Here is a 14506-nt window from a genome sequence, read left to right on the forward strand (position 1 = left end):
CCATTCGCAAACTACAGAAGTTAGTCAACCTAAACCTAACCCAACCATTTGGTAAAATATTCTAGAAGAGTTATAAAACATATTTTTTAAACACCCATTTTAACGACATGAAACCAAACAACCAAATAATAAAAATAATTTACACAAATGTGACAACATTTTGAACTTTTAAACTAGAAACTGATTGAAAATAAAACGAACACTCCGACATAAAATAACACTGAAAAGAAATGAGACTCAATTCAATCCACAATAAAAGCGGCAATAAAAACAAACTCCACAAACAACAGTTCTCAGACCTATTCCCAATGCAACGCGAACACACTTAATTCAATAAAACCAAAGATATAATTCCCCACCGGGCTATAAAACTTTACACACTTCCCTCACTATTCCCTCAAATGGCCCAACTTCAGGTACCACCGTACGTGGACAAAAATGGATACTAGGAGAGCAGATAATACGCGGAAATGGGTAATGAAAATAATCTTGAAAGTTTTTTAATTATCGTCTGCGTGGGGACGGCTCACGCTCCAGCGCCGACAGGGCCGGCAGCGAAATGATTTACGTCCATTGTTCCGCTCCCACTAGCTGATAGTTGCACGCCGTATACAACTCATACGATGTTTCCTTCTTTGTCTTATGAGCTCCGGGTGTAATTAAATTGATATAAGTCGTGCTGACGGCAAAATAAAGTAACTGGGATCTTATTATATGCTGGACAGACACTTACTTTTCTTACAAGAAAAAAAAAATAGGATTCTTCTGTTACATACATAGTCAATATGCAAAGCAGTAGAAATAAAAGAATTGCTAGCAGATGATGAGATAATCACAGAATGGTTGGTTTGGTTATACAAAATAAAGCGAGACCGATCGAATTGAACTTTGTTGATACGATAAGCATTTTATTTCAGCAGTTTTTGATGCAGAGTCGAGAGACAAAGCAGTGAAGTTTGGCAAAAAAAACAAAAAATGAACAATTTCATGTTCTTTATTTTCCCTGTGAGGCTTGTCGCGAACACCTCTCAGGCTTTTTACACCTCTGAAGATTGTATAATTTGGTTAATTAAATTAGTTTACTTTGACATTCAGAGACTATACATCTCTGAATTATTTAGATTAGGAATTTTATTTATTGTTAACTCAGGGACTTTCTACATCCCCTTGCTATATAGTAATTTTATTATTAACTCAGGGACTTTATACATCCCCTTGCTATATTTAAGGCTGTATATTGTTAAGCTTATGGATTTTAAACGTGTATATTTTTAGTTTAATTTCTAGTCACAGGCCCGCGACGTCGAAGCTCCCAAGACGATCCCATAGAGCTTATGGGAACGGAAGCAATACCATGCACTCGGTACCGCTCTGCTTTCAGAGCATGACATGAGTTCGTGTGAGCTAACTTTGGGGGCGGCAGACGTGAGCTTGCCTTCGGAATCCAAAAGTTTAATGGTTACTTGACCTGAAATGTAAATTTCAGAATTAAATTATTATTATTATAATTATTATTATTTTTAATTTATGACGGTGGAAGCAGTCTACACTTCCACTGAACGTAGATTATAGTTAGAGTTTAGTTTTGTAACTAAGGGACCCCATACATCCCTGTATTATTATTATTATTATTTTGTATTTTCTTTTATTTCATTGTATACTGTAGTTTTTAAGTATTTTATTTGTAATTATTTTATGTTGAAAAAATGACTTTCTGCCAAGTTTCTTGCGGCGCATTCTTCTTGGCAATGATGGTCTTTCCGAAAGCGCTGGTAGTTTTAAAAAAATGACGTGTAAAAGTGCCCATTGCGGCCTATTTACTGAATAAATGATTTTGATTTTGATTTTTTTGAAAACACCACGCGGACGGCGATAGTTACCTATTTTAGCACCGTTATATAGTTGGATACAAAATATTAGAAATTAAACGAACTTACCTGAAGTGAAGTTCTATTCTAATTGTGTGAGCTGCACAGTCTCGAAATGATAATAACTCATGTAGTATTCGTATTCTACAGCCGTTGACCACGTATGTAAAGAGTAAGTTTCTAAACGAAAAAACGTCTTGCTCGCACTAGTTTTCCCGCGCGCATAGCTGTCATTTGTCATTTAGTTTAGAGAATAAATATACAATAAAATAACGTAATGACTTGATTCGCGATAATATGCGGGTAACTGGGAGGGAGGGATTATCATTTCGAGACTGTGCAGCTCACACAATTAGAATAGAACTTCACTTCAGGTAAGTTCGTTTAATTTCTAATTGTATTTCGCTGCACAGTCTTCTCATGATAATAACTCATGTAGATGTTCAGAGTTGCGAAGAAAAGTCATTAACGTGAAATAATAAGATAATTTTTAATCAAAATCAAAATTAGCACAATTAACAAAAATAAAATATTCTATTATTTGCTCAAAAATAATTATGTGAAACATTTTCAATAATCAACCTATTTCAGTCACATACATATGACTGAAGACAACAAGAAACAATATGCTTATCTTAACGTAAGCAAGATTACTTATGTATTAGGTGCTAGAACTAATCGTGCAAAATCATCAGATTGTACAATTGGTCTGTTATAAAATTTAGCAAATGTTTTAGACATTTCACTCCAACCAGCAGTTTTTCTTATGGTGTCAATATTCACACCGAGTCGATTTGCGGCGGACGTGGACGCATGGCGCGTACTGTGAGCAGTGAATATGGAAGTATCAATGCCACTTTTATTTAGAGTTAGCTTAATCCACCTACTGATAGTTTGAGAAGTTATTTGTTTATGTGGTTTTTTAAAAGCAATCAATAATTGATCACAGTTATTACGAATTGCCTTAGTCTTGTCCATATATGCAAGTAAGGCTTGCCCTGGGCATATTTCAGGTTTATCTAAGAAAAAAGGCAAGGTAAGTATTGGTTGATTAGAGCCTGCCCTCGAAGTCTTAATCAACTCAGATATTTTAATAAGTATTTTATCAGGATATTGATGGATATTAGATATCTTTATTAAAGATAAAGTTTGTACTCTATGTGCAGTAGCAATGGCTAATAAGGTGACTAATTTTTTGCTAAGATTTTCTAATGATAGACTATTATTTGGAAACAATGTAGACAAATAATTTAACACAATTTGAGGTTCCCAGGTTACGCTGTATTTAGGTTGTGGGGGATTCAACCGAAATACACCTTTCATAAATCGTTTCACTCTGTCATCAGATGACAGTTTTGTTCCTAACAAAAGAGATAGGGCAGATCTACAGCAATTAATACTCCCGTATCCAGCACCTTCATTGCAGAGGTTCGTTAAAAAAGTAAGTACTTGAGGCACTGATGCCTTCAAATAATCAATATTATAAATTACACAAAAATTATACCATTGTTTCAGGTACGTATCATACTGTTTGGCGGTACTGTGTGAGAGTGAGGCCAACATTATGTCGGCGGCAGCTGACGACACTCCTCTTAATGATAGCGCTTCCCGGACAGCACCGCGGCAACCAGGATAAGACGTTCTTGAAACGGCTGGTTGCTGGAATAAGTTTTAAATAATGTTGAACTTGGGCCTAATGTAATACATTTTGAACATACAAGTTTCATAAATACAGGGTACCATGCCTGTGCATGCCATTTAGGTACCACAACAATGCCTTCTGACTGCTCAGAAATAATTTTTTGTAACATTTTTGATATCAGTGAAAAAGGAGGGAAAGCATAGAAAAAATATGGTTTCCATGAAAGAGTAAAGGCATCTATTTGAAAGGCGTCTGGGTCACCTTTCCATGACACATAGCGTTTACATTTTGCATTTGCCCGACTTGCAAATAAATCTACATCTGGCAACCCAAAACTGTGTAATATATCTTGGAAAAAGTTATCACTTAGTTCACATTCAATTTCAGAATGTGATTTTCTGGACTCCTTATCGGCAATAACATTCAGTTCAGATTTAATATATGAGGCGAAAATTATTAATTTTCTGTCTTCACAAAATTTCCAAATTTGTCTAGTAATCGAGTTGAGGTGTGGGAATTGGACACCACCCATGCGGTTAATATATGAGATTGCTGTGGTATTATCGATTCTTAGAAGTATTTCGCAATCACTCAAATTAAAACAAAATGTTTTAAGGCTTAAAAAAGCAGCCAAAAGTTCGAGATAATTAATATGATTTTTCTTTTCCTCATCATTCCATAATCCCGCAGCAGTCTCCATTTCACATGAGCCACCCCATCCTGTCAAAGAAGCATCACTGTACACTTCTTTACAAAAATTATTGCATTTAATTTTACTATTTGCTTTATCAATTTTTCTTGACCACCATGTTAAGTCATTCTTAACTGCTACAGACACAGGCATTATTTTATCATAATCACCACTGTTTTGTTTCAAGTAAATGTACTTTTGTCTTTCCAGGTCTTTTGTATACAGCCAGCCATACTCGGTAGCAGGACAAGCAGATACAAGCAACCCTGTTAGATGCGCAAAATCTCTAATCTTACATGTAGATAATTTTAAGAATAAATTTATTTCTTGTTTAATTTTTGTCTTCTTTTTATCTGGCAAGGACAGATGGTAATTTTCAGAATCTAAAATGAATCCTAAATATTGAACAGAAGTCTGGGGTATCAGCGAACTTTTCTCATAATTTACTATGAAACCTAAGGTTGTGACAGTTTGCAACGTAGCATGAATACTATTTAGACATTCATCATATGACCTTCCAACAATATATATATCATCTAAATAATAGCTTAACATATGGCCATTAGATCTTAAATTTTGCATGACAGGTCTGAGTAATTTTGTAAAAACATAAGGAGCAGTGTTAAGACCAAATGGTAAAACCTGAAATTCATAAATATCTGACTTCCACATGAACCTCAGGTATTTTTTATACTTGGGGTGTATGCCTAGCAAGAAGTAGGCATCCTTGAGGTCTATAGTCCCCATATAGCACTTAGGAGTCATTAGTCTTATGCATGTCCTTATGTCTTCCAATTTGAAATGCTCAGTTTGTACATATTTGTTTAAGTTTTTCAAATTTAGAATAAATCTATCCTGACCGTTAGGTTTGGGAACAGTGAATATTTTAGATAAATATTGTCCCTCACTTGGTTTACATTTTACAATGGCCCTTTTTTCCAACAACTCAGATATTGACTTATCTATCTTTAAAGCTTCTAAGGAACAAAAATTATTGTTTTTTGGAAAAATTGTTTGCTCTGGTGGACTTAAAAAGGGAATTTTATATCCTGAAATCCAGGATAAAATCCTAAGATCTTGGGTTATCTTTTGCCACTGCGTCATAAAATATCTGAGCTGGCCACAATAATTATTACACACCTGTTCAATTAGCGCCGACTGTTGTAGTGTTGCTGGTGCTGTTTCTGATGGACCCTTGGTTGAAATGGCCTTGCTGCTTGTTTTTTCTGATATGGCTGGGACTGGTATCCCAGTCTCTGTCCTTGAGTTTTCGGTTTGTAAACATTGTTGGCTGGGCCCTTGAAGTTTAAATTGTTTGGATTGTTTAATTGGTTTTGAACTCTTTTTGTTTTGTTCTGGGATCCTCTGAGGTCCTTGCTGGATCGCTCTATAGCCTTTGAGGCCTTTAATTTGTCGGCTAAGTTTTCACCAAAGAGCCACTGATCAACCTCTGTATCTTTAAGTGCTTCCCGAGCAGTTTTGTTTTCCAATCCTGTCAATAGAAATTGTTTTCTGGTTGAAGACTCTGCATGGTGGTAGTCACATAAAAGCCTACCACTATCACTTAAAAGTGTGATTATGTCTTCATTACCTTGGGGAGCTTTGCATAATTTATTTAGTGCTTGCCCAATAGCAATCAGGGCACATGAAACCTGCTTTTGTTTAGCCTCAATTGCTTTATCTCTTTTGATCACATTTTCACCTGCTGCCGCCTGGGCCTCTGGGTTTAATTTGGGAGCATCTACTAATTTAAAATTAGCCGGCGGGGGATATTTCTTAACAATATTGACTTTTTCTGCTTTTTCAAGGCCCTTTTTTAAAATCCCTTGCCACCTTGAGCATATTTGTGGAAGTAAGTCCGGCCCATAGCCAACTTCTTCCGGGGCTTCCCCGAGAAGCTTAAGAACTTCAGCACTGACCATTGTTTCAGCTGAAATAAAAAAACTATTTATAGTTTTGGTTTAAGATAACATACGCAATAAGTCAGGGAACTACCCATGAAGTAGAACGCCATGATATTGGAGCAAGGAGTGTACCCAACATAGTACACCGCAATGCCAACTGTATGCTAAATAATAGCAAAGAGTATACCCATGTGTATAGTATACCGCAATGCAAAGGAAATTGTGATCCTTAGGCATCATTTATCAAGTACCGAGTAGTGAAGGTGTTTACCCTTGAGATAAAACGCATCACGAAAATTAGGCACGTTGTGAACACTGACTTACCTTTTTCGGTATGATCAATATTCTGTTCCTGCTCTTCCGTATGATTATTCTGTTCTGGTTCCTCAGTTGGTTCCCAAATTAGCGGTGTCTCCGACCGCTCTTTTTCGGATTCCCAATGATTCATGGGGAAGGGAGAACGGGATCGTGTCCTTGAACGTGATTTTAATTTCCGTTCAAGTCTACGTAACTTCTTCTTGATTCTTTCCAATGAATTCTCCTTGTCCTTCGGCATTTTTGCTGTTTCTATTTTCTATTTTACGCGAATGATGCAAGAATAATGGTAGTCGTTGGCTGCACGAAAACGAGAATGACAAATGACAGCTATGCGCGCGGGAAAACTAGTGCGAGCAAGACGTTTTTTCGTTTAGAAACTTACTCTTTACATACGTGGTCAACGGCTGTAGAATACGAATACTACATGAGTTATTATCATGAGAAGACTGTGCAGCGAAATACAATTAAGTATATTTTAGACCAACAGTACGTACTAAACAGTATAGAATAGAACATTTCAACCGGGTCAAGTAAAAATATGTAAACCACAACGATTTTTAAATGAAATGAATTGCTTATTCTGTTTTACAAAATAACAAAAGCCGTTGTATATATGACGGCGGCCGATCGTAAAATCCGCCAGATCACGAAATTCCTAGGCATATCGTGAAACGCCGCCATTTCATGATATGCCTAAACGTTGGCCAGGCATATCAAGATGTGCCTGAGAAATAATACGGCAGATCGATTAGAGCAACGCATTCGTCGATATTCCTAGCTCTATACCGGGCACATCGTAAAATAGTTTATTTTATGGCCACTGGTGGCGCTGCGTATGCAATGGCGGCCGCGACCAGCTGACTGGTCGTGTTTATTTAGCGCGTGAAAAATGTCGGCGTCGCAACAAAATGATCTTTAAACCGAAACTAGTGATTGAATTCAAAATAGAAGTGCAAAAGAAGCTTTTGAACATCAGCTCCGTTCTTTTTATGTGAATCAAACGTATTCTGTGCACAATGTGAAAAAACCATGGACGTCTGCCCGTATTTTAGAGGTTAGTATTTTGTTGATAAATAAAGTATTCACTAGTTGTTACTTATTTATATAGAAACATTTAGGTACGACGAGCGAAGCGAGGAGTGGTTAGTTTTAATTGTGATCACGACGCACGAGCCGAGCGAGCGAAGCGAGCGTGCCGCGGCAGCGGCCGGCGAAGTGCCAGAACCGATTTGGCGGCGTTTCATGATATGCCTAGGAATTTCATGATCTGCCTAAACTGGCCAAATCATGAAATGGCGGCGCTTCATGATATGCCTAGGAATTTCATGATCTGCCTAAACGTCACTAGGCAAATCGTTAAACGGTGAGATTTGAACGATATGGCGGATGTCCCTTAGCCAATTCATGAAATGGCGGCATTTCACGATATGCCTAGGAATTTCGTGACCTGGCGGATTTTACGATCGGCCGCCGACATATATATTAAATATAAATCCATCGAGTAGTAAAGCTATTGGCTTGTAGATTTACATGCAAATTAATTAATGCAAAATGCGCGTGAGCGACAGACAGGACGTTCACTGTTTAACATGCATCGAGACCAGGCGACTAGGAGCGCTAAGCGGATCGGATTAGCATTCACATCCACCAGGCGAACATAAAATGTATACAGTAAAAGTCATTACTTCGATGCTATATAATGCAAGACATGGAGGTCACTGCTTAGCCGAATTTTTTCACACGCTGTACAGAATGTTGAAAGTATTTAAGTGTAAATAAGATATAAATTGTCAGAAAAGAAGAACACACAGAAAAGATATGTAAGGAGGTTCAATGACATCCATGGACTTCCGCAAAGTACGACTGATTTAGGGGCTGTTTCACCATCCATCGATTAGTGTTAACTGACGGTTAAATGTGATGCCGTCTCTATTTGTTTTGTTCGCATAGACGGAGACGGCATCACATTTAACCGTCAGTTAACACTAATCAATGGATGGTGAAACAGCCCCTTAATAAATTAAGATGTTATGTAAATGTTGTGCTTCAGTTGCCCAAGTATGTACATGCACGTACGCTAGGTGAGTAGGTGACCTAACTATCATACTAAATGCATAGAAAAATAAATCGACTGTACATATGCCCCTTTTAACAAATTACTTCATTCTGAAACACACGCTCCAAACGACAAATTAATAAGCAGAGCTATCTAAGGGCGGGTCCCACGGTAAAAGTGGCCCCGCTCCCGCCCGACAACTCCTGGACTTGGTAACAAACCCTCGCAAACTTTGTGATCCAATATCAGTTTTTGGATCAATAAATATTAATTTTACTCGCCTCGTCTTGTCTTGGATTAGTTTCTTGTTAAACAACCCAATCAAAACTACGTTAGATTATTATCAATATGATACGTGCTATTAGTCGCGCGGCGGTCCCGGCTGAATTAATTACAACTAATATGAGAAACAGTTTCATGTACATAATTAGTTCGATCGCGTAATATAATCCTTGTATCTCTTGAACGCAGAGGTCGTCTCAGCGCGTCAACTATAACAAATGTGACTCGACTTAATTATATTTAGAAACTTATCGATTAATATTAAACAGCTAGAATAACTGAATACTTAGTCAAAGAACGGCAAAGGAAGAGTCATTGTTAGGTCGGCTACAGACCTACCAATTCAGCTTTCTTCTACCTAGAATAGAAAAGGAGAGAACGGAAATATAAAGGCTAGAATGAAAATAGAAAATCGTGACATAGCTACCGATCGGTGTCGGCAAGAATGTCCAGTCAGCAAGCCGTCTACAGTATCCCAGATCACGCCGGTCGGCATGTAAATTAAAATAATTTTGCACAGATCTAATCTAATCTATACATATCAAGCAGATCCGATTGGAAACTTAACTAACAGTATGATTTTATGATAAGTTGTCGTAGCGTTCCATATTTGTAACTGCATTTGAACACGCCTGACGAACACTGCTAAAATCTACATAAACTCTCGTCTGAAAGGTCATTTAACAAGTCCCAACAGAGCAATCCAATCCCAGGCCATTCATCTGCGCTAATTGAAAGCAGCTCGACCACTCGCGCGGCGTCAAGCGAAAACAACTTCAACTCAAACTGTAAACTCCCGCTAGAAGTTAGTTAGACGATCCCGAGAAATCCGCGAAGCAGAGATTGATTGCCCGCTCAACCACTGCGTGTTCTATCAAATATTGTAGTGTTCAACAAATGAACGGACGCGGAGCATAAATCAATGTCGCCACTCACCAAACACTCCTCGAAACAGTAGCATATCAACCGCGAGATATAATAAAGGCAGACCGCGACGAATGGGTCGTAACTCACGCACTACGTTCGTCCCGGAACATCATAAACCAGAGCAAATAAAATGAAATAACAATGGAACTTGTTAAGAAGACCGTAAATCCGCGTTGATATGCCCCGGGCATTAAATAAAGAGCGCCAGAAGGTTATGAGGCCCGTGAACCGGTTATAAAAATGGTGATTTTATTGGGGTCGCACACTATCAAGGAGGTTTACCAAAGAAAGGCGCGCCACGGCCCAGGTGAAATTTCTTCGATAAATAATACCGGCCGCCCTTTGCCCGTGTTACGTGCTCGGGTTTCTGCGAGCCTGGTGGATTCCAAGAACGATGTTTCTTATCTTATTGCCATGTGATTTCTTTTACCGAGTTCCTTTTGGCAAAAGCAAAATGGTTCTTTATAACACTGGAAAACAGCAACGATCAGCAGTTACCAATTAAATGAAAGTTTCCACAGCTCGCTTACGACAGCACCTTTACTGAACTGGATATGTGAATTTAACCGGCGAATGGTGCCTCGTAATTGCAACAATGTTCACAGTCGGCCCGAAAGGCGGACGACGGCAGAGTCGGCGAAAATACTCCCACAAGAATTTTCATTTTACCTCGATCGGAACAATTTGTGGGCGATGATTTACCGGGACGCTATTTGTCGGCCGTATCCGGGTCGGCCTCGTCGTTTGCCGATCGCATCTACTGGATGCTGACTCCAGTAATATTCGGACGGGTGCGCAGATTGTTAACCGGAGTATCTAAAAGAAAATCCTTAATCTTGGTAATAAACGTTCCGGGGGAAATGTAGGTTTATCTCCATAAATAGTGTCAGGGGATGATTAATCTGGCTTCAGGGTTCGAGAGGCTCCGCATGACAAATGGACCGCCCGGGGTACCGGCCGTCGAGCGTTAATCACAATTTTAAACTTGCTCTTGCGGCTATCTCGGCGACTTACGGCTTAAATCTCCCCGTTATCTTGTACGCAAACAACTTTATTAACTTTCCTTATTTACCGTTGGCGATATTGGATAATTTCTCGAGATGTATTTCTTGTTTCTTGTTGCTGTAGTAATATTCGCCAGATGTTCTCGCATTCGAGAAGAAACTGGGGCATGGAAGGAGGAGGCGTGTGCAGTGGACTGTCAAAATTACGTGCATATGTAGACTTGAGAGCGCTGACTCGGCTAGAACAGCTATATTAAACCGGATCGTTTTTGACGTTCAGCGTCATGAAATATTAAAACAGGTCAAATTTGAGCCGGACTCGCGCATTGAAACTTTCGCACAAAATGAAAATGCTGCAAAAAATATATTTTTCACTTCTCATGCTCGTAAAGTTGGTGTTTATGCTGGATCTAGGCGACACAAAATGACTTTTTATGCTCTAGTGCAAAAAGTAAAATCTTTGTCTAAGATCAGGGTAATCAGGTGTCAACAGCCACAAACAAAAAAGTTTCTACATATTTTTTAATAATTTTTATTTTATATTAAACTAAAAATCGATCAAATCAATCAAAATAAATCAATAAAACTGAAATATAATAATGCATGAAAAATAAAAGGTACATAGAAAGTGTTTTTTTTTCCACTGTTGCTATTTAATTTCCACGCAATCTAAGTGAAAAGCAGAGTGTAAAACTCGAGCATTAAACCCATTTTCCCATCGACGTGTCTATCCTCTCTCGCCGTACCGGCTCGGGTGGCTATATGAACGTCTCGTGTAAAATGGCTCGTTTTATGCCAAATTTCATAATTCTCTGTCAAAAGGATCCATCTTTTGACCACGTAATCTTAAAAGTCATCATTTTTACAGTTTTAGAGACGATAACTCTAATACATTAAAATAATTTTAACTTGTTAAATTCATGCGTTCGTTGGAGGTGGTAGGACCTTGTGCAAGGTCCGCCCGGATTGCTACCTCCATCTTGCTCGCTAATCCTGCCGTGAAGCAGCAGTGCTTGCACTGTTGTGTTTCGGCGAGGAGAGTAAGCCAGCCGGTGAAATTACTGGCACTTGAGGTATCCCATCTTAGGCCTCTAGGTTGACAACGCTTCTGCAATACCCCTGGTGTTGCAGATGTTTATGGGTGGTGGTGATATTTTACCATCAGGAGACCCACTTGCTCGCTTGCTATCCAGTAGAATAAAAAAAAAGTTCTTGTCAGACAGACCGATAGACATACGAATAACGAATTGATGCTTCGTTCGAAGGGTACTGTTTTCCCGTATTTAGGTACGGAAATCTAATAAAATAACCTAACCTGAATCAAGAAGGCTAGTTCGAAATTGAAACTTGTTCAACTAAATGACTGACATGGAACGTCGTTAAATTATCCGTCTCCTAGCACAGCAGAGTTAATGTTCTCACATCGTCCACTGGAGTACCAGGGCAACATAAGCACTTCGCAGGTGTTGCGATAGCCTTGATTATTAGGCGTCCAGCGGGTCGTGAGAGGTCGCTTATATTGGCCCCTGACGGAAATCGGGCCCACCTGCGACCTTTGACAAATGGTGTGAAGGGGGTGTATTGACTGTTGATACCCGTTTATAGAGGTATGGGTAAGTATGACATAACATGTTTCACTGATGGGGTACACGCCCTCGCGAAATTCACGCACGAACAACGAACGCAAAAATTCGAAGAACGCACGTCTTTTTCATTCACGCTTCAACAGCATATTAGGGACTACTGTGCCTCTTCAGTTCGAATGTCAGTTGAAAATGTGCACTGTACTAGCAAAATTTGTCAATTGAATACAACAAAATAATAGATATTTCAGAGGTAGACGTAGCGGCAGTTATTTTAAGTGTTATGTAATCCTGGTACATAATAAGTACATATTATAATGCGAAAGTTTAATTTTTATGATACACGTGTGCTCTTTCATGTTGAAAGGGCTGAACATATTTGGTATGTAGATGTAGCTGTAGCTTCTGTAGCTGGCCCTCCATACCCATATTGCCACGAGATTTTCAAGTTTCAAAACTTTCAAATCAATGCCATTAACCGTCGAACAGGTCTGTTTTGTGGAGACGATCCTGGCCAGACCACCAGAACTTCATTACCAAATTAATGTACTGTCACCGGACTTACAAAAGTAATAATGCCTAATGTTAGCTCAATCAGATACCAAGAAGTAGCTGAAATTTTTTGCAAATTTTTGTAATCACGTCTCCTTAAAATACTTATACGAACGTTACAAGTTAAATAAAAGCTTGAAGATATCGGCATCGTACATATCGAATCGACACGACACGTGTCCGCGATCATTCGCCAGACTCCAGGCGTTTGTGGAGCTCCAACTTACTAAACATACTGCTAACAAATAAACTGACACTTTAATTTACATTGCGTTGCTTACATCAATATTATTTATCGAATATACAAACTGAGACATGGATGCACAGAAAAACCAGAAAAATAGACCAGCACTGGGAATCAAACTCAGGTCATCAGCATTCCGTGCTGCGTGCTATAACCCCTACTGCACTGCTGGACAGGAATCTAGACACGAATTTTTCCTATGCATACATATGTCAGGTTGTTTATTTCTACTTTGCTACTTAAGCAGCAGCACTAGCGACTGAATGAAGAAGAGAGTCCTTAAAAAGTTTGCTAGCTCGAGGCGTCTGGTCGAGGTAATCCGGTTCAGTTTATCGTAAAATGCTTTTCATTGATAATTAAATACAATTCTGAGTCAGCATTCCGTACGGCTAGCAATTAGGATTGGAAAGCAACCAAGCAATGTTCCACGCGGCGTCGGTCACAAAAAATTTCTATTTTTAATACGTTATTCGTGAGGTCCACGTAGAAAATAAAACATGTCGCACGCACATATCAAGATGAACCGCCTATGTACCCTTGATATTTATAACTGGAGGTGGTAAGCCAAGCAGCTGAACTACAGAGGAACGTTATTGAAAACACATATATAAGTGATATTGCCCTGTGTTTAAGCGATATTTAGTTCTGTCGTGAGTAAATGTGTTATCCTTACTCAAATCAAACTAATTACCGTTCACTAATCTAATCGCATCCCACAGGCCAGCAATAACTATACCAAGGCGACACAGGCCCGAAGGAGCCTCGAGCGTTCCATTTCACGACTCAACGGGTGCAATTCCGGAGTCGATATCGAAAGGGACGTCTCGATGCGATGACGACTAAACGGCTTTCAGGGGCAAGAGTGTTCACTCGATAAAAGGTTCGCCTTTATACTTGCACGGCGGAAAACATGATCAAATTTGCTTATGGACGATGCATACAAATAGCATCCGTCGTCTAAAATTTTCGAATTCTTAATCGATAAGGGAGAAGTATATCTGCTGTAATCAGTGGCTGTAAGCTTCTTTCACGTTTCCCCAGCGGAACAAGCCGTCGCGTCGCAGTCTTAGACAAAGCAAAGCTAAAAACTTGACAAACATAACGGAGTTGAGAAACTATGCTGTAATATTACTGCTGCTAAATCGAGTCGAAGTTATAATAAATTTTCGCAATGCCGAGTAGTGTTCGAGAAGAATCTGCGATCGTTTATTTCGACGAGACATCGTTTTGTCTCGAGCGCCCAAATCTAATGCAATAGCTTTATCCCGCGCCATACAGGGATATACGGAGCCATATATCCTTGGAACGGATCTCTAGATCCACACTGAATCCTTTCAAATCCGAAAATCTAACGAAGCAAACTAGTCCACCAATTATTTTGTTTCACTCTTTATTAAATATAGGTACTTGCGCTTTTAAAAGAGGTCCCACACGT

The 14506-nt window shown here is 39.0% G+C and overlaps 2 protein-coding genes across 2 annotated transcripts in view; both read right to left on the minus strand.

Annotated features, from left to right (window-relative positions):
• The window catches only part of rg (A kinase anchor protein rugose), a 446901-nt gene that overhangs the window by 378270 nt on the left and 54125 nt on the right, over positions 1 to 14506 (minus strand). The window lies entirely within an intron of this gene.
• Positions 1921 to 6877, minus strand: LOC141435495 (uncharacterized). Its single transcript, XM_074098187.1, has 3 exons — positions 6430 to 6877; positions 5342 to 6131; positions 1921 to 3527 (listed from the first exon to the last, which is right to left on the minus strand). The coding sequence occupies exons 1-2, from the start codon at positions 6659 to 6661 to the stop codon at positions 5350 to 5352; spliced, it is 1014 nt and encodes a 337-aa protein (XP_073954288.1). The 5' UTR covers positions 6662 to 6877; the 3' UTR covers positions 1921 to 3527; positions 5342 to 5349.

Source organism: Choristoneura fumiferana, chromosome 15 (genome assembly GCF_025370935.1).
Source record: "Choristoneura fumiferana chromosome 15, NRCan_CFum_1, whole genome shotgun sequence".
NCBI classification, from domain to species: domain Eukaryota; kingdom Metazoa; phylum Arthropoda; class Insecta; order Lepidoptera; family Tortricidae; genus Choristoneura; species Choristoneura fumiferana.

Bases quoted from the DNA above. Each gene is read 5' to 3' on its own strand.
- LOC141435495 (XM_074098187.1), bottom strand. From the start codon at position 6,661: ATGCCGAAGGACAAGGAGAATTCATTGGAAAGAATCAAGAAGAAGTTA. The intron at 6,132-6,429 runs GTAAGTCAGTGT...TTTTTATTTCAG, and splicing joins TATTGATCATACCGAAAAAG to CTGAAACAATGGTCAGTGCT.